This window comes from Onychostruthus taczanowskii, unplaced genomic scaffold (genome assembly GCF_017590055.1).
Source record: "Onychostruthus taczanowskii isolate IOZ18803 unplaced genomic scaffold, ASM1759005v1 scaffold1, whole genome shotgun sequence".
Classification (NCBI taxonomy): domain Eukaryota; kingdom Metazoa; phylum Chordata; class Aves; order Passeriformes; family Passeridae; genus Onychostruthus; species Onychostruthus taczanowskii.
The window spans coordinates 533,786-555,060 of NW_024496525.1; the positions used below are offsets into that span (position 1 = coordinate 533,786).

At 37.1% G+C, this 21,275-nt stretch overlaps 1 protein-coding gene across 1 annotated transcript in view; it reads left to right on the forward strand.

Moving 5' to 3' along the window:
• Window positions 1-21,275, forward strand: part of EXT2 (exostosin glycosyltransferase 2) — a 71,435-nt gene that overhangs the window by 20,635 nt on the left and 29,525 nt on the right. Inside the window, exons 8-9 of the mRNA XM_041399632.1 lie at window positions 11,402-11,533; window positions 20,362-20,551. Coding sequence (XP_041255566.1) covers window positions 11,402-11,533; window positions 20,362-20,551 — 322 coding nt within the window. The remainder of the gene's footprint in view (window positions 1-11,401; window positions 11,534-20,361; window positions 20,552-21,275) is intronic.

Consider the following 21,275-nt stretch of genomic DNA (forward strand, 5'->3'; position numbering starts at 1 on the left):
ATTTTGTTTTGTTTTTCAGATTAGATTTTAAGAATCTGTGTTTTAAGAGTCTGTATCTTGTTGCACAGTGGATTTTTGGATACCCTTTGCAGATTGCTATACACAACTTGAATAGACTACAGATAAACCAGATGATCCAGAAACTGGAAAGGCATGTACTTTTAGAAAGAATATTTGAAAATATCCTGTCATGCACATGAAGCAGTTAGCTGCAGACAAATGGATGATTAAGCATATCTCCTGGTGTTGCACTCTTTCTTTGTTACTGTGTGCTTCCCTCTGCTGCTGCATAGTCTGTAGCACATCACATTCTTTATCAAAGCTGCTTGCTTTGTTTACCCTCTTTAATTATTGAAAGTATTACAACTTCAGAATTTATCTATGTAGCATAAATAAACTGCACTGCTGTAGTAGTTTGCATATGAGTATTCCATTCTGTTCTATTAAATAAACCAAGACACCCTGGTCTTGTATCCATTTTACTGGTGAGTAGATAGATATGTAAATAACTTGTACAAGGTCAAATCATAATATCAATAATGGAATTTAGAAATCTAGATCCTTTTTTAATGACTGTATCAAATGTGCCTTACAGTAGGAACATCTGGCTTTTAAATTAGAAAGGTCTTACGTTTTCTATAGAAACAATTTGCTGCTAGATAATCTTCAGCCAGATTTTCCTTTGATCTTTGTCTGTAAATTATGCAGATATATTGAATAGTTTCTTAGATGCCTGGAGGCAGGAAAATTATGCTTTTTTTTTACAACCTGAATAGTGGGCTGTTTTAGGAATATACTGTTGTGTCCCTTGGCTTTCAAATGCTGTACTTTGTATCTGGAGTTTGGCTTCTTCCTTTTCCATTTTTTTTTTTTTAATCAGCTACAATTTTGAATGCTCTATAGAAATTAAAATGGCAGCTGGCATTAGTTGTCATTGGATTCTGGTGACTTGGTTCTGTAGAGATGCTATGGGCAGAAGGGCAGAAGGATTGTAGAGGGTGTGCATATTCCAGGATGATAATGTTGGAATAGGGAATCATAGAGAGAAGTTTGGCTTCATACAGTAAAGAATAGCATGCTATTCCAGATGTTTACCAAGAAGTAATAAATAACTCTTGTTGATGTCTTTCAATGATTTTTTTTCACCTGTAAATTTGTTTTCCATCCTGTTTCATTGTGGTGTGACTACCAGATAATATTATCACAACCTTCAGTTAATATTCACCTTCCCCATTTCATCAGATAGCCATGATGTGCAGTTTGAGCCATGAAGGATGGGGTATTTTTATATAGCTCAAGCTAAGAGCAGTTATTTTTAAGATGTGGAGGAAGAAAGCAGTGCCATGTCCTAAATGGAATTTTTCCAGTAGATACGGAAAAAACCTCATGACTGCCATGGTTCAGCTTTTATCCTCAGAGAAGTCAGTAAGATGTATTTGTATTCAAGCAGCGCTGGCAGTTGTGTCTGTGGTTAAAATTGTCCAGTGTTGAGAACTGTGTGTATGGGGGTATGTGTGTTATGTTTGTGCTTATATAAAACAGAACTGTATAGCTTACAGGAAACTGAGCAAAACATGCCTTCATCAAAAGGGCAGGTTCTTCCTGGTATAGAGCTTAAGCTCTGAAATTGAGGTATGTGCTGATTTTTGACAGCTATAATATGGTGGTAACCTTACCTAGATTTTTTTTCATCCTTCAAAAAGCTGTCCTTTCATGTGTGTGATTGGCACTGGGCTTGCCTTGTGTTTAGCTTCTCTAATCAAGGGAATTTAAGCTTCTATTCTCCCAGCATTAGTACAGCAGTCATGGGAAATCTCAAACAAGCCAGATCTTATTGCAGCAGTTGACACAAATAAAAGCAGTTGTGCTTTTATTTATTTATTTTTGATGCTGGATGCTGATTAAAAGTTTCCAAGCATCCTTTAGCTATGCTATAAAGCCAACCAGCAGAGAGCAGGACAGCTGCCAAGGAAGGGAGATGCTGGTGGACACAGGACAAGATCACAGTGGGAAGCATCAGTGTGTGTAACTCAGAAAGCTGGGAAAGGTGTAAACAGATCCCCAATTTATCTATAGGGTGGGCTCTCCAAACACTGTTTTATTGGCCAGTGGCTCCTGCTTTACTAACCTCTAACCTCAGCAGTACTCAGAGGTGCTGCCCACCAGCCAGCCTTGTCTTTGAACCTCCCTTGGCTCCTGCCACCTCAAAGACTTGCAGTCAGATTCCTGTGTTTTGCTTGGGACCTCACCTCTCAGCAGGATGCCTGCAGCAGGGAAAACTGATCTACCCTGAGAACATAGACATATTTGAAGGCAATACCCCTAGGACTAGAAACCTATTGCTTTCAGTTTCAGGAGCTGTCCATCACTTGTCAAGAAATGTGGATAAAACATCTTCCCACCCCCAATCTTCTGGGCATGCAGTAGTTGAATGTTCCCTGCAATTACATACATATATATTCATTTTCTGTTATTTTCCTGACTGCTGTTGAATCAGTGATAGCACAATTCTAGCTCACTGTAGGTCTGTTTTTATGTTGAGTGTGTTGAGAACAAACATCATAATAAGGATGATACAGGTTCAAGTATTTTTGATTATTCCCCAGGTTAGGTGTGCCTGCCGCTTCCTTTACAGTAATGGCCTGGTGAAATTTGGGTAACTAGAGAGCCATGCAAAATCCTGGAAACTGAAGGGAAGAGAGTGGGCTATTTTTTGTGTCTTTACATCATTATTGATGACTACATAGAGATAATGGCTTATCTGGATGCTAGAGTAGTATTTATTTATCTTTTTCATCTGTGTTATTTCTATGGTGTCAACACATGCCATTTGCTTGTAAATAGGAAGGCAAACTGAAAGCTCTTTGGGAGCAAAGGGAATTCAGAAAATGGTAATAATATTTTAATATCACATGTTTTAAAAGCTGTAAATGCTGCATGAAACTTTGGGGTTTTGTTTGGTTGTGGGGGTTTTTTAGGTTTTGTTGTTTTTTCCTCTTATCCTGCTGCTTTCTTTGTTGGCTCTGTCTCCATATTTTGTAACAGTATTCCCAGCCACAGCTGAGAATGGGGAGGGTTCCTTGCTGCTCATAGTGCTGGTATCTGTTTGTTGGCTCCATGACTGAAAAGTATTTTGACCGTGGATTTGTAGTGTGCCAGGACAATAAGTCAGGTTTCCTGGCTGGTGCAATGTTGCCTTCTGCAACAGAGTTGCTAAGTTGATATACTCATTAATCAAAGAAGCAAGTTTGAGGTGCAGAAATAGATGGAGGAAAGGGAGAGCACCAGTGCTAAGTGATATTTTTATCTATTCAAGTCTTGTGGTCTTGCTATTTTTAGAATTAAGTTGCTATTACTAGGACAAGGAATAGTGGAAATCTGTATTTTAAGGGTAAAGGTAATGCAGGATTTCAAAACTATAAAAAAATTTACCATTTAATGAGGGAGAATGAGAACTCTTTTATGGAAGGTACCTTCTTTTGTGTCATGTATTTAAGCAGAAGAATGCTCTTCATGAGACGATGAAAACCTTAGAAACACCAAAGCAAGAAAACCTCCAAAACCTGCTACCCCTAAAACAAATCAAAAACCCTCTCAAACTCCCAAAGTTATGTGAAAGAGTGGAAGCAAGAGTGAAAATGTTAACTTTAACAGATAAGCTTCTAAGAACCAATCTTGTATATGCACAGTATGTATTGTATGTGTGGATTACTGCAATTGATGTGATTCTTTTCAAAGCACCGAAGAGGAGCATCTGAGGAAGGCAGCAGTGCAAGAGGCTAAGTTTTAATATCTGAGCTTGCACTAACATTTTTTTTTTAACTTTTCTAAGAGTCAGCAAGTAGTCTCCAGCAATAAAACTGAGAGTGAGTAGAAGTGAGTTATTCCCAAGTGGCTGCTATCTGAAGGGTAAGATTAGCATTTCGAACTCTGACCTCTGTCCCCTTATGAATTGGCAGCTTCAAAAAGAAAAAGGAAAAAAAGAAATTTGGATAATGGAAAGATTCAGTTTTCACTCTCTGTTGTATCTGAAGGAGGCAAAGGTACTTGTTTCATAGCTGGAATTACTGCAGCAGAGAATATTGAGACAAAGAATTAAATCAACTTACTGCTTCACTTTTGAAGATACTGTTTTTGAAGCTGAATTACAATAAAAACCAGCACCATCAAATGTCTGTCTAGAATCTCTTTCTTAAAATATTTTACTGTAATGATACAAATTATTGTTTTGTTTGCTCATACTGCTGAAGTGTCTTATAATTAAGGAATATTCCTCTATAGGCCACTCATATAATTTGTATAAGTTAAATAGATTAATTGAGTACTCTCAGGGCTTTTCTTGAGAATTGTGCATAACTCAGTAACATGGAATGAAAGTTCAGAAATAATGTTAAAATAATGATGTCAGATTACATTAGGAGCACACCTTAGTTAACTGGAAACAACAGTGTGTGCCCTGCATTGGTCTACTGCTCATTCCTCTTTTTTCCTTTGCAGAGGTACCTCTGGTTTGAGGTTCAGATAACTCCCATGCTGAATTATGGATTAGTCTTTATTTGAAGTGATCATGGGCCTCCAAAACTTCAATTCCTTGCTTATCTCCATTTTCTAGCTTTAGAGGTGACATGCTGTTACTCTGAGCGCTCTTTATATACTGCCTGCACTACTGCTTTTTTTGGATAGGTCTGCAGTGAGAAACAGATGCAGCAGCCAGTTTAGATTGAATTTGAAAGATGCTTTTAATCTGATATTCTATAAAAACATAAAAATCAGAAAACTTTTCAGGGTTAGGCAAGTTAGCATGATTTTGCCAGTATTTAATTGCTTTGATGGATTAGCTTTTAAAATTTCTTCATGGTCCATGTATGGGGTTAAGAAACTAATTTTTACTTTCAGACTGCAATTTCTAAAGAGTTTACCTCCAGTTTCAGGTAATTGTACTGGCACCCCAAAAGAGAGAGAACTTTTCAGAGCACAGTTCTCTTACTGTTATTCATAAGCTGAAACACATGAGTTGTTTTTGAAAAATGTAACCTAGATTTGTGTAGCCTTGATTTGCATTTCAAATCTTCATGCCTCTCTGGGAAAAATAAGACTACTTCTGGTCACTATTGAAAACAGAGCTTTAAGGGGAAGAAGGACCATGACCTACAGCTAGTCACTTATTTTAGCCTCTCATGATCCGTTATTAAGAGAAGAATGGATTTATTGGAAGTTATTTTAAGGTACCAGAGGTCCAAATTTGTGTCTGAATCACCCTATTTTTTCCTCTGCTGATTACAGAGAGAGTGAGCCAGCCAGCCTTAGGTGTGTTGAATCCTATTGAGTGATATCACCAAGGGTCCTAAACCAATAAAGCATTCTTTTTTAATCCTAAAATCTTACCATTTTCTAAAAACAACAAAATACTGTTTAGTTCTTAATAGTATAAAGTCTTCTGAGGCTTTCTTGTAAGCCTGTGTAAAAAACTTAAACATGTCACTGGTTTTAGCTGACACAAGCTAGTATCATCTTTGCTGGAGAACTGCATACTAAAAGTAGTATGTGTGATCAGCAAGGAAGTTGTTAGAACAAGGAACCAGATGCAGGAACAATGAAACAGTACAGAAAGAGGGTGCAGATTACAATTTATAAGCAAAAAAATGTGGGAACTTGGGGCTATAAGTTCCTCAGTTTAAACCCAAAATTTATCTTGGGAAACGTTTTCTAAAATACATATTGCTCTGAAAGAGTGACTTCTCTTCAGTCCCCTTTTACAGGGGAGGTCAGTAGCAGAGCTCTTGAGAGCTCAGGTTTGCTATCTGACTATTATATAACATCAGCTACATTCATATGCATCTTGAGTACAGGGCAAACCTACAAAAATTCAATTTATCTTGAACCTCAGTAGCCCATTTAATCCTGCTGCCCAATGGCAATAGTTTGGGGGGAGGAGAGGTTGTCTGGGACCAATCTGAGTAGTTTCAATGGGAAATAATGTGCTGTGTCTCAGTAACTTTGAAAATGTTTGGTTATGTTACAGTAGGGCATATAACTTGAGCAGGCCTTGTGGGTGCACTTCCATGTCCAGAGCTATCAGATGCACAGCTGAGCTGTAGATATTTACTGTAATATCTTTTGCATCCCTATTGAAGGTACATTTTAGCAAAGAGTTACTGCAGTCAGTGCTTCAGTTACTTAGCTAAATATTTTATTAAAGTTTTTATTTGCAAATAAAAAGATAAAGTTATTGGGATTTTTTTTTCTATTCTTCTATCCATCCCAAAATTTGAAAGATTTAGAATGGTTAAGTCTCACAACATCTCTTTGAGGTCAGTATTACACATACTGCTGAGAGGCTGAAGTAGAAGCAAGAAATCTAACAAATGTCAAACTTTATCTGTAAATAAGGGACAGAACCAGGATTAAAAGTAAGATCTCCAAGTTTCCAGGCCAGTGCTGTTGCAGCAGGTAGGCCACACTCTTTTGCTTGCATAGACTTCTCTAATCCAGCTGGGAGTAAAAACCAGGAATGCCAAGAGCCATTAAGAAGGGAAAGCATTTAAGTAGAGTCACCATAGGTGGTGTGAAAATGGTTGTATTTCAAGGTCTTGTAAACTCTTTCAAGGCATTTTGGAAACACTGAACTGCTGCAGTGGGGCAGAATCTCACAGCATCATGGCGCCTGACCTAAAAGTTGAGAGAAGTGGTGGTTTATGGGCAGTTAAATTTTACTACTCTTTTGCAAATTTTTTTTCCCCTCTTGCTACTTTTACGGACTGCCACCAAATCATGGGCTGTGAAAAGACAGAAGGCTAGAAAGTGCCTTTCATGGACTGTTTTCCCCTTGATCTAAATGTTAACGAAGGTAGTCCTGTCCTTACCTTGTGCCCAGTGGGTTTTTTTGTCACAAACCAATCGAAAGATTTACATTGATCTGTTTTGCACTCCACAGCAGAGCACCATTAATGGCATTAACACTAGAACTTATAAACATTATATGAATTGACTCTGTAACCTGTTGCAGTGTTGGCTTGTAAAGAGCGTATAAAGAGATGCTAGGCCCCCAAGTGTGTTTATTCCTAAGGAAAATAACACCTTATCTAAATAAATGTTGCTTTCTGTGAGTAGGCTGCCCTGTTGCTGCATGCTGCTGCCTGTTGTCTGGAATGAAAATAAGTGCAAATGCTCCCTTCCCAAGCTCTTGCCTGTGCTGGTATGTCCTGAATATTGTCAGTTTAGTTTCTTTGTGGTCCAACTGAACTAAATCCTGGACCTGAAATCAAGTGGAATTGAGCTTTTGGGTTGGATGCTTTCTTGCTTGGTTTAAGGAACATCTGTCTTGCAGATATTGCTAGTCTTTCTTGAGGTGTGCATGTATATTTGTAGAGATAAACTGATAACGCTGCATTATGTTAAGAAATTTTGGCCTTCACAGAGAGTGATGGGTTTTCATGGCTGATCTAATGAGGGTGCAGCAGCTGGAAGTGGGGCAGGAGGAAGGAAGAAAGGAAGGGCTACAACTTAGAACTACTTACTGGCGTGCCCATGTTTGTGAACTCAGTCTGCGGTGCTCACTGCTTGGTGAGAGGAGAGAATTTGGTCTCCAATTCCTTGAGTCTTTGGCTTCATAATGAAGTTGTCATGGCTTTGTTAAATTTACTGCAGAAATTGAATTCAGATGAACTAATTTCATGGGCAATCTATTGTGTAATGAGAACTTCCAGTCACTTCCAACCCATTGGGCAACCCAGTAAACTCATTGTCAATCAAGTTATACAGTATGCTAGATTTGACTCTTCAGAGCATTGGTAAAACTGTTTTCCAAAGTAATGCTTTTATGTCTTTCCTTTTGGATCTATCCTAGATTTTCTATTTATCCAGAAATTTAGAAGGAGAAGAGAAATTGTATTTCTTCTTTCTCTTTTCAGTTCCTTGTAAGCCATACAGGTTAATGTGCATTGATCTGTGTTGTCTTGGCAAACAAAGTACAAAGTAGATGTTTGATCTCTGTTAACCATGTAGGTTGCCCATGGCCTAAGCAATATTTAGGTGTATACAAAGTTAGCTTTCTCTGCAACTCTGTGGTCTACATACTGTGTTTCCTTAGAAAACTCTGGAAACCTCATCAAGCAGGCTTCTAGAGTACTAGAAGCTAATTTCAGTTCAAGTTGAAAGGAGGAGTCTGACTTCATCATAGTTGTAGTCTGTGTATAATCAATTCTATGTGAAAGCCAAGGTCTGGACTTAAGGATTGTTTATTTCAAGATCCTGAAAGGTGTTCAGGTAGCTCTAATTAGTGCATTACAATTACCATGCCTTAAAAACATTGCTTAGTGTATTAAAGTTACTCTTGAGTTTCCTGGATTCATAGATATGGAAAAGAAGAACAGAGAGCTCATTAAAGCTACATAAGAGTATTAAGAAAGTTGGCATAGGAGTCTGGAACAGAAACCTTTTTCTTTTGTTGTTGTTACTCTTTCCTGTATCATAAATGTGTTCATGGGATTTCTATCCTCTCTATTTCTTACATTCCAACATAAGCTTTTCAACCTCACCGAGCAGAGTAGAAAATAGATTTCAAATGGAATCAACATACATCTTCCCAATAGAAAACTTTCCCAAAATATTTAGTAACTCAGCATGTGGAGCAGCAGACACTAGCAACCCATGTTAATCAGTTCTGCTTTATAAAAGCAAACAAGGTGGGGAGGAAGTAATGAGACCCTGAAACATCTGTTTGGGGACTTCAAATCCCCTTAGAAGGTTTTGAGTTTTCCCTTAAAGAAACACAACTCCAAAAATGTTACAACCAACTGTGGGAACATTTTATGGCTCTTTACAAAAAATTAATTACATAAATATTAGTCTAGAAAACATAAATTCCCTCTGCCCTCTTCTCCAGATTTGCTTCTGCTATAAAGGTGTTATCTTCCCTGATATTACAAGCATTCTTTAAGCAAAGATAAACTAGATCAGATACATCCTAGTTTTGCTGAAGGAAGAAAACCATCTTTGATTTTTATGAAGCTAGATAATAATAGATATTACGGTATTAATAAGCAGTCTTAGAACATTGTAGGAATGCTGTCATTTAATGACAATGGAATACATAATCCTCTATTTCACACTGTTAATAGTTACTTAATTGCTTATAAAGTTGTATGTTAAAAGGCTACATAAAATAGTTTCTCCTTCCTACTTAGTGCTGCTTACAGCAATTGTTCTAAACTGTTGTCTATCATGAAAATAAAATTTGGAATCCTTTTTATTTAGCATACTTGAACAGAGAAGTTAGCTGTTGTGGTCTATTTTAATTCTTAACCTGCTTCTGGTTTTCTTTTTAGATAGTTTGCTGTTTTGATAATATATTTTTCTTAAGAAATAGGACATGGGGAAAGAAATACTAATGCTTTTGCTTAGCATGTGGTGTTTGCTTTATTGTCTTTTTATTTATTCTTACCTGTTTATGTAATTCTTCTGCTTTTACACTTGAATGTGGTAGTAATTTTGTTCTGTGTTCTTGGTAATCAGCCAGTTATCCAGCTGTTAAGTCCTATCAGGAGGAGAAATGAGGAGAGGGAAGTGATTCCATTTGAAACTGAAGTTGCTTTGCACTCTCTCTGGATGACAAGCCCCAGAGTAGTGTCATTTTGGGCATACCCATCACTCTGCAGTAAAATTTTGAAATAGCCTGAAATAGTCACAGTTACAGCTGTTTGCACAGTAAATGTAGCACTTCAGAGAGCAAGGATCTCTTTCCTAGTTTGCTTTTTAAATTGTAACATGGATTTTGTATATCAATAAATTTTGTAACAAATATTCTGCAGAATCTTTTACAGATTTTTTTTTTTTCTCGCAGAGTTTTAGGGCTGGTGGTTCAGCAACAAGGCTGTAGTTCTAAACCCCATAGCTTACACTTGGGGTAAAGTACAGGGTAGCATAAACATGAAAATGGGCAAGTTTGTGCTTATAATCATTCCTCTATACTGTTATTTAGTCTAGGAATATCAAAAGGAAGTGTAAATGCAGGAATCACTGTGTGTCTTCTGTTAAAAAGTACTGACCTTCAGAGTTACTTTTGGTTCATCCTAAGATCTGTACCTCCAGTAACTTGGTATTCTTTCAGTAATTAAATAAGGTAAATAATACAGTAACTAGATAAGGTAAATAATATTATTTAGTATTTTCATAGCATGTTATTTAAATTCTCTAGAGCCTTTTTGCTGTTTAAGAATTCTGTATCAAGAGTAAAATAGCATTTGTCCAAATTTGTGTATTGTCTTCAGCTGTGTCCTGACTCTGAAAACTTCTAAAGGTTCCAATTAATGAAAAAGTGCATATGTTTTAATTGGTCTACCTCCTAGAAGCAAACACATACTCTTATAGCTGATAATTAACCATAGGGAGATTGCAAATGAAATTAATTTCTGGAAAGTTCAATGTGCTGCAGTTTCCTGAAGAAAAGTAAAGTTGAAAAAAATCATATCTTTTGGGCCAGAGCTCTTGAACTACATGGTTTGGTTAAGCGTGTTTCCTTTTGGGTTGGATAGGGACCTACAGGATCATTTGATAGTTCTAGGGATTGAAAAAGTATGTTTATATCTCTTAAAAGAGACCCAGACAAGTCAGCATTTTCATTTCCAAACCCCTGCTTTTCTTCTGTAATTTCTGTCTTACACAGAAACTGGGACAAGATGAAAACTTGCATGGGATCTTAGTTTTGGAACAACTTATCTGAGAAATTCAGAGCACCTGTGTATAACAATCTCATGCTTCATTTCAGCAGTTTTACACTGTGCTGGAAATTGGCCTGGATTAACGACTGTAATAAATTGACATGTACTTCTATGTGAAAATCATAATCCTTTACTTGTATAAATAATATTAGGTTTCTTGTAAGCTGTTAGTCTGGTAGGGTTTGTGAATACTGAAATTCTCTATCTGATTAAGTGTCTCTAATATTGATGTTAAAAGGTGATTTTTAAGTTCTGCCTTTCAGGCAGAATGCTTTTATTTGACTATTTAACTGCACTGTGATTTCCTTTGCCTTAGAAAAAATTGAGTATAACAGTAATTTATTTTGTTCTATAGTCAAACAGCTTTTTACATTTTTCAGGATGAAAACATATGATCTAAGTGTGAAAATACTTGATTCCTTCAAATATTTTCATTCTGTTTAATCTCTTGCAAAATAGTGCTGCTGCTTCTTTTTATTGGCTGTGAGTCCTTTTAAGGGGTGGAGTTGAGTTTGAAGCCTTCAGGCTTTATGGAAATACTCTTATCTACAATAAACATGCCTCCTAATTTAATTTCCACCTGACATGTAGACTGTGTGGAACAGATTGTGCATGGCAAGCCAAAATTGGTTATTAAGCACTGGATCTGTGCAATGTGAAAGTGAATTTTATTCTCTTTACAGGCAAGGTGGTTCTGGGAAGCATATTTTCGATCAATGAAAGCAATTGCTCTTGCTACTCTTCAGATTATCAATGATAGAATTTACCCATATGCTGCCATTTCTTATGAAGAATGGAATGATCCCCCAGCTGTGGTGAGTAAATTCGTTTGATTTACTCATAAAACAAATTGTGGTTTTGGGTTGTTTGTTTTTTTTTCCTTGTATAAAAGGTATGTGCTATGAAACTTGGTAATAATTCTGTGTCTGAGTTTGTGTGTATATGGGTTGTGCTGGTAACTTGCACAGATGAAGCTAATATATTTTATGGCAACTGGCAAAATAACTAGCAGTTTGTTTTATGTCCCGGCACTAAGATGAGAACTTTTAACTTTTGCTATTGCACACATTAAATTGCTTCCTTGTTTGTATATTTATTTATTTATTTTTCCTTGATGCACACACGCACATACATTTTTCTTTATTTCTTTTTAATTCAGGGAGAGTTTGAAGCACTGCATATATTTGGACATAGTCTATATGATGCAAGGAAAATAGTGGAAATTCTGAAGATCTCAAAAAATCTGCAGGGATCATTCATATAATTCTGTTGAAATAGCTAATATTCTTATGCCTACAATTTTCTCTATGTTATTTCTTAGCAATTTCTCTTACACAGAAACTGATGATCAAAGTTCTACTGGATTTCTTTTTGCCTGTTCTTGGTTTAATTTAAAGTTTCACTGGTTGAACTCACTTCTGTTAAGAAAAAGTGCAGTATTAATTAACCTCCTGCACCAAGCAGCTGGTTCTGATTTTTTACTATATAAAAGCCTGTAGATGATTTTCACTCATAATCAGTTAATTTTCTCTGTCTCAAAATATAAAAAATAGTTTTGTTTTACTAATAAAACCAAACTTGTTAACTGTCTTGCTTTGTGATAGTGTAGAGAAAGAAAGCTGTGTAGGAGTAAAGCGGGTTTTACTTTAAACTCTTCAGACCCATGCAGTGTGAGCAGTTGCTGATGAAGAGTCAGAAGCTCATTGCTGTGCTTCAGAAGTTCAGTTTCCATTGCTGAGCCAAAGGCATTAATAATCTCCTCTTCTCAGGGAGGAAATGTGGCCCTGGTCAGTATTTAAGGAAGAAATTAATCTGCACAAGCGTGCACTCCACAAGAAGGGAATCGGAATATCTTAACACCTTTACAGTTATGGTAGCAGAGCCAAGCACCTTTAAACACACTTAGTGAAATGAAGAAAATGCTTTAAGGATTACTCAGTCTTTAAAAGGAATTTAAAAACATCTCCTGGATTCTCTCATATACGTTTTTTTTTATGCACTAGTCAGAGTTTCGAAGTTGTCTGCTTGCTAGGCAGTAATAATCTGCTTGAGCCTGTGTCTCATCTAGGTCCTGCCTAATATCCACTCTTAGCACTGTTACAATTTCTAGTCAGCCTGGATGAAACATTATAGTTGGAAAGACTTAAATATGTACATTTGAGGTAGCAGAAAATGGCAACTGTATCCTTTAACTTTGATGAGAAGGCAAAGTAATTAATGTCCTTTTTGTTTACAAGAAAATTGCTGTATTCTTCTCTAAATAAACTCCTTGACTGAATATTTTAAAGACAATTAGTTCAGGTCAGTCTCTGGGCTAGGATATAGCTAAGTGTTAAAACAAGCACCTGTGAGTTAACATTAATACCACAGTGAAAATTGTGAGTAATTGTCATAAATTCTTAGGTTACTGGCCAGAACTGACCTCCGGAACTTGCCATGTGTATTCTGCCTTCAAACTCAGCTGAGTGCAGCCAGTTCCTTTAGCTCTGCTTGTGTTCCTTGTGGTGTTGTGGTCAGTAGGGATTAAGTGCAATGCTCTTCTGAACTCTTTTGTTCCTGTTATGTGGTTTCCGTAGGAAAACAAAGGTGCAGAAAGAGTGTGTAAAAGATGAAGGCATGTTAACAAGAGGTGCAGAGGTGCAGTCACTGTTTTAAGGGCTTACTGAAATTAGCCAGAAATTAATTAGTACAAGGCTGTTCATAGGGCTCAGATTGCTGTGCTATGAATAGTGAGATTTTGAAAATGAGAGCACAGACTTGCCTGTGGAACATCTATGCAGGAAAATGCCAGCTTTAAGGGATTTGTGAATTTACTTGGTAGGACAGTTTTACCTATCTAACAGAAAGAACAGCTGCTGTGCATGATCATTATGCAGAGAAGGATACTTAGAAAGAACTCTTGGCCATGGTTTCTTACCTGCCCTCTTCCTTGGTTTAAGGTGGGGGGTTTTTTGTGTGTGCTTATAGTGATTAATTTTGCTTAGTAGGTCACAGAATCCTGGGAAGTAACAGAAAAAGTGTGGTAAAATGTCCTGGTTATTAATTGTTGGGCTGTTCAGTTGTTACAACTGCTTCAGGTGTTAGACAAAGCAGTTATAGCCATTATTTCTACTTTGACAATTGGAATGGCTTGTAACTCTCCAAGGTGCACATTACACATTGCAGTTTGTTGAAGTATTGTAGCTTCATGTGTTTGCTTCCAGAATTAGAGTCCTACCCAAAGAAGCAGTCCTGCACTCTTTTACAGTTGGATCACAGTTTCCTCTTTCATGTGCAACCTTTTTTTTTGATATTTCTATTTCATTTGTGGTGAATTAGCCATTATTATTATCCAATATTATTAGAAATAATATTCCTTATATAAAACTTAGCAGGCAAGAGAAAAAAAGAAAGAGTGGGGGTGTGGGCAAGGGAGGGACTGGGTGGCTTGAAGGCTGCTTTTCTTGGCATTAGTTTGACTTATATTGGCTCAAAATATTAGTAAGCCTGTTGTCTGAGTATCTTCACCAGAGTGTTGATCCAGCAGTGGTACAGGAGGGTGTTTTTCCAGGAGGGAGTAAACAGAAGTAAGTATGCAGGGAGTATGCAGAAGATAAGTGCATACACAGTTAACTCCATGCTTAGTACATTGCACAGGGGAAGTGATCCAAGCAGTTTTATGTGTTTTTTGTGGGTTGACTGAAGACTGTTGGCCTTTCTCAAGCAAAAAAAAAAAGTAATAAAGTGGATTATTTTTCTACTTATTCACTGTCCTATTGAGGAAATGGAAGACTAGTAGCATATAACATGGTAATATGTTATGGAATAATATTTTGAATAAAAATGCATTATGACATATTTCTACCTTTTAATGAAGAGGAGCAAATTATACTTTTGGGGCCTGAAATTCATTGCTGGACTACTTGAGACCTTTATGTCTCAGACAGTCTTTTGAGGCAGGCATGGAAGTTTAATGTCTTGCATTTTTTGGCCCAACCATTATCCATTAGGTAGAGGCAATCAGTTACATCCAAGTAAGCCAGAAAATGAGTGATTCTTTGGTGTTCATTCTGATGGGTACCAGTTTGGGCTGGATTAGAAAGAATGACTTGGGCTTGAGATGTGATCTGTTACCTTCAATTAAGTACTTTGTTTTGCTCTAATAGAGGAAAATTACTTCCTCACTTATGCTTCGTTGTAGATTGTTTAAATTCTCCTCTTTGCCTTATACCTCACTAATATGTATGGTTTCTGAAAAATCAGTAAGACAGGTTTTTTTCGGAATTCTTCAGCTGCTTTTGTTGAAATTCTTTCAAGCCTGTTTATAATGTAGACCTATGAAACATTAGATGGTTTTTTTTTGTCAGGGGCTGCTTTTGAGCTCTGACCTTGGATGATACAGACCAGAGCTTAATAATCACTTGAGAATATCAGTATGTGAACAATAAACATACCAGATTTCATTTCTTCCAGTGAGGCAGAAAACAGCACCATCGTTTGGTGTAAGCTAAAATAGCAGAATTGTCTTAGTGCCCAGAATGCCATTGATTTAGCAAAGCCTAAGAAGGATGTTAATTTACAGAATACTTTGTGGGTCCTGCTGGTTAATAGGAACTTGACACTTATTAAAAAAATTAAACTATTCCTAACTTCTTTGACTAATATTTTATAGTCCTCAGTCTGCAGATAATGCTATTGTTATAACTGTGCTTTCCTCCTAGTACCATTTGTCTTCTCCAAAATATTAAGCAAATATTAGCATCCACTTTTTTATCTAACTGTAAATGAGAACAAGCTAGCACTTTTCTGGGCAGTGCATATCTGGTATTTTTTTCCATTGGACAATATTAGATTTCTGTGTCTGTTGTATTTTCCAGCTACTTGTGTGATGGTTTCAATCAGCTGGATCACATCTTACTTTATTTATTATATTAGAAGACAGGTTTTTTTAAAATATTAACTAAATTTCAGTTTCTTGATATTTTTTTTTGATGTTGGTACTATGGACATATATATGGGTTGAATATCCCACATGTATTCAGATGTAAACATTGGTATTTTTATGTGAGTGTGAAACATGATTTAACAGTTGGTTCTTTAATTTACCTGCCCAGAGTTAGGATACTTTTCTTACACAGTGGATTATTCTCCTCTAGATAGAAGTTTCTGTCTGTCTTGTGACTAATTTTTTATGTGAGGAGGGTTTAAGATCTTCATTAAAACATGAAATTATGGCCACTGCATCTTCGTTTGTAATTCTATTGAGTGTAAGCACTTTGGTTGGCTCTGGACAAGTAGGGAGGGTTAATTCCTTTGGGTTTGCCCTGTGACCACTTGAGGATGGGAAGCATGATGAAATACTTTCTCAAAGTATTGAATAGAAACTTACCATAAATAATTGGAGAAAAATAGAATAAATCAAGGCTTTTTTTTGGTCTGGCAATTCATAATTGAAACCATGTTGAGGTTAGATTGATTTTAAGAACAACCCAGCTGAAAAAGCCTTACTCACAGTGGCAGGGGATATATCTCTGTTTTGCTTAGATGTATAGGGCTGCTCAGCTACTAAGTTCAGCACACTGCTGTCCTTACCTCTGCGTTTTTAAAAGACAGTGAATTGTTGCTCAGACCATGTGGTTTCAGTAATAGATAGTTTACAACAAGCAGGCTAAGTGTTGAAAATAAAATAGGTGGGAATGCTTACTGTCTTGTTCATGGGAGCAGTGAAATTTTATTTTTCTGAAGTGCTGTTGCTGAGTTTTCCCACTAAATGATACTTAGGAAATTCTTGATTCTTATTTGATATGGAACATCTTACACAGCCTTGTTTTCCCAGAGACCATTCTGTGATGTAGTTTCTAATGTGTCTACTGTACCTTTCTTCAAGTCTCTTTCAATGGTGAACAACCAGTTAAGAAGTTTTGGGACAGGACCGAGTCTTCGTTGCCTCTGATGCTTTACCAGTATCTTTGAGGCTCCATAGAACTTAAATATTGAGATTGTCCATTTCTCAGTCCAGTTGTGTGTGTTCATTGATGTCGTGAAGCTCCCACCTATCTCCCTTCTGCACCCTGCTAAGAAAGGTCTGTTATAAACTTCCCTGTTAAGTTGAACCTGAAGACTCTACATCAAATCCAGCCTGAAGCCTCCCACATCATGAGAATTCAGTTCCCTTGATGGATCGTCCTTAATGTATTTATTTTTCCTAAAGTAGCATCAAGTTGTTTTTGATGACCAAAAGGGAGGAAAACATTTGATTGAGCTATAGTAAAAGAAGGTGCCTTGTTTCTAAGGCATTATCACACATGCACACTTTGAAGAAAGCAAGCACAGGACAGCTGCAGCAGTCTGAATCTTATGCATATACAGAACCATTTCTGACTTCTCCCCTCTTCCAGCTTCAGGCTATTCCCAAGCTCTCACTGTCACTCACATTCCAGTACTTTGGATTTTCATATGAACTGCAAAGAGCTGTCAGACAACTGAGACTGCGAGACTTAAGCGACATGAAATTACTCTTAGGAAACTAACATTTCAATTTGATCCTTTTTGCCCATAAAAATGATTCACAGCAAGTAACCTATTAATCTTGGATTAATTATCCTGGCTCTTCTAATGATATTAGCTGGGAGGGTGATAGTGAAGGGCTGTCTTATCTATAGCTGAGTGTCAGCACTTTGTCAAAGAAAGGTGATGGATGATCAATCTACTGTTGCTGTTTTTCTCCTCTCTGAGAGTGAAAGTTCCTGTGAATTTCCATCAAGAATGTTAATAAAGATGGGAATAGAGCAAATGTGCCTTCATCACTTGGTTGCTTGAGCAGTGACTGGGAGAACCCATCCCTGTGTCATTAGCCATTTCATGCTTTGCTGCCATAATGGAGATTTAATTAGCTTGCTGTTGTATTAATTGCCTGTATGGTTTGCTTTTCTCAAGCAGAAATCTGGAAGACTTTAGCAAATTATGGACGCTTGAATTTGCCCGATTTCCTGCAGAAAGTGGGGTCAATAGGTCTCAGACTGTAGACACACTCTTCAGGCAGGCAGCAGGGGGTTGGCTCTTAATGGCACTTGAGAGATGCTTAATTGCCTTTTTGAAATGTTTTTCTCAAATGAGAGGCATGGTTCTCCCATCCATTAGTGTGTGTCTACAGGCTTTTCCCTCCCGCCATCATCCTTTAGTAGGTGCAGAAGCAAAGCCTACTTTAAAGTTGCCTTATTTTCCTAAGTTATGACCAGCAGGGGAGAATTCTCATGCCTTTCTGAAAGTAGAAGAAGTTGGGATTTAAGGAATGTACCTAAAGCATAAGTTTATAAGAGAAGTTCATGACCAGTTTAGGTACGTATGCATGTGCTTGCACACATGTGCATATTTCTTTCTGTAAGTAACTAAAATAGTCTTAGATTATGGAAAAAGAATAATTATTTTCAAAATATATTAGAGCAAGCAGTTTGTTAGGAAGTGCTGTGGACAGAGAGAAAATGTGTCTAGAAAAACTTCAAATGGGAGCCATCAATCTAGGTAAGCAATTCTCACCCGTAAATAATAAATAGAACATTGTCTGCAGATGGCTCTACCAGTTATTTCTTCTTGTAGGACAGAAACATAATATTTTCTTGACAGTCTGATTATGATGTTAAACCTCTGTTTCAAGTATTAATGAAAAGAGGTTTCTGAGAGTTGTGTTAAGAAGCTGCTTGACATTACCAGGGTCATTCAGATAATAACAGTCTTGGAGTGGGGGTTGTGTGGAAACAAGTCTGTAGTAATGCTTTAATGAGTTGGACTATTCTCTGGTAACATTTAGATTGTGATTTGCTGTAGGAATTATTGAAGCTACAGCAAAATCAGAGGGCTGTCCCCATCTGCCACTAGTCATCTTGTACAACTAGCAATGTACAAAAGCTTTAATTTTAGAAAATATAATAATCTGAAAGCAGATTTTTCTCTGCACATATCAGTTGCTGAAGTAATGGATGTATATTTTCTGAATTACTGAGTGTGCTTTCACAGGTAGCCATGTCCCTTTCAAGAACCAAAGTTCCATATTGTACTGTTACTGTTTCTACATTATCCTATTATTCCTCTTGGGTAAAAACTAGAACTTTGTGTTTTCCATTAGGATCCTCACAAACAATTTAAGATGAATGCTGCTTTTACCAGGCCTGATAAAGTGTGTGTAGCTGAAGGCCAGTCTGTCTTTTCAAAACATCCTACTCCTACTGACTGGTCCTTGCCTGGAACATACTCTTAGACCATCCTGGAAGAAAGCCACTGCTCTGCTTAACTTTTCTGCCTCACATATTTATCCCTTCTTCAGTTTTGATTTGTTCATAGAAGGAAATCATATTCACATCATATTTTTTCTCCTTTACCAAAATGTTGTGATGTAAACAGCAAACAGGCTCTTTATCCTCCTCATCCTTGAAGTCATTGTAGTTAGAGATGTCTAACCATTAAACACTAGGAATGTGATTGTTGGGTGTATAAAGTTAACCAAAGACTAAATAGAGGAACAGAAAATTTTAAAGTTGACTTCCTACAAATATGACCTTGTAACTCTGAGTCTGTAAAACTTGCTTTACTCCTGATACAAGCAGGCCTATGGTATGAGTTTTGCTGGAGAATTTCACAGTATTTCTGTAAACTGCTGGCAGTTGCTAACCTCTTATGAGTCTTCATAGTTTTTATGGGCTAGGATTCAAAACTTCCTTGCAAAACAGCATCACTCAGTTTCTGCTTTCCCAACTCCCCTTTTCACCTTCTCCCAAAGGGTTTGGTTTTTCCCTTTGCTTCTCTGTCCGACCCTGCTTGGAACGTCAGTTGGAATGGAAAATTTGAGACTAAAATGCTGGTGTTTTCATTCTTGTCAAATGGTCCCTTCACTGCTTCCTCCCCCATGTTGTCAGCTCCAAAGGGGGTTGGCACATTCAATGGGAATGTCATTGTCTGTCTTGTCTCTTGCCATCTGGGCTGGCTTCCCTATGCTGTGTATTGAAGTAAGAGCTTTAAAGTCTTAAAAGGGATGCCCTAGTTAAAATTCACAAGGAGCAGATAACTCTGAAATTCATCTTTGAATCTCATATCTTTAAAATTTTTTTTTAATGTAATAAGTGGGATTTTTCCACCATTGATCAAACTTTGTGGAAGCTTGTACGTTGCTCCTCTTTGCACCTGTTTTTTCCCCTTTTTGCTTGGGTGCACATTTTATGCCAAGTTTATGTTCCTTGGTTTTTGTTGTTGTTAACACTTTTTCACTCTGAAATTGTAGTGCTGATTAAGTTTCTTTTTGTTTATTGATTCCTGACTATAAATATAAATGTCTTGAAATAATGATTAGTAAATGAGTATTGAACCATGCTAGCTGGGCTCAATTCACCTTGGTTTTCCTTCTCCACAAATCTGTCTGCCTCTTCCACTTTAGTTTTTACCTTAATCGCTATCTGGTTGCAACATTACTGCTGGACATAAATGAAAATTGAAATAAGAAAGACATTGGAATAAAGGTTTTGAGAAATTGCCAAAGTCAGAATTGGAGAGTCAGCCTGCCTGATCTGAGCAAATTACAAATCTGATGTTTAGGGCCTGCCTATATGAATTAGTCCCTACTGTGATAATTTACCTTAAACAAATTCCTTTGCTCTTTTCTTGTTTTCCTTCACAGAAATGGAGCAGTGTGAGCAACCCACTCTTCCTTCCACTGATCCCACCTCAGTCCCAAGGTTTCACAGCCGTGGTTCTGACCTATGACCGAGTGGAGAGCCTTTTCCGAGTTATCACGGAGGTGTCGAAAGTGCCCAGTCTATCCAAATTGTTGGTAGTCTGGAACAACCAGAATAAGAATCCACCAGAAGGTAAAAACCCGTGGGAGGGGTGGTGGAGGAAGGTGAAACTGGGCATAGCATGTCTATTGACACCTGTTAGAGAATGACCTCTCTTCTACATAATTTATATTCAAGAAGTCTTTAATGGCTCTTTCAAAATAATCAGTTTAGATTTTTTGTGACAAAGTGTTTGAACGTGAAATAAGAGAAACCAAAGCAGATAACAAGAACAAAAGCATACCAGTGGTTGTGCTGCTAAATTCTGAATCAAAAGTTATAAATACAGTATTGCAGAAACATTTCTGTCCTTAACATTTTTGGAGGGAGTAGTAAGGAGAAGCCTGTTTTTGACCTGTCAGTACTTGCTTTTATTTCTTTGTAGACAGACTTTCATCACTGGGTATATACTGCTGCTACATGACTGTTTCTAGAGCAAATGTGGTTCAAAGCAGCAAAGTAGTTTGAATGCTTGGAGCTATAAAATAAGTGAATATTTTGATGGATTGATGAGATGAATATTTGGGACATTTCAGGTGTCCAAAATGGAGTCTCCATACTTCTAGAATATCTTGTGAAAATGCTAATGCTTGCCCAGTAAGACAATACATAAGTGTCTGCTTTAAAATATTTCTCTTTCCAACACATATGGTATACTGTGCTGCTCTTTGTATTATGTGAGTCTGGTGTCATCTGCATGGTTTTAAAAGTGTTTTTTATTATGTGGTTATTTTAAAATGAGGACTCATTCACAGGC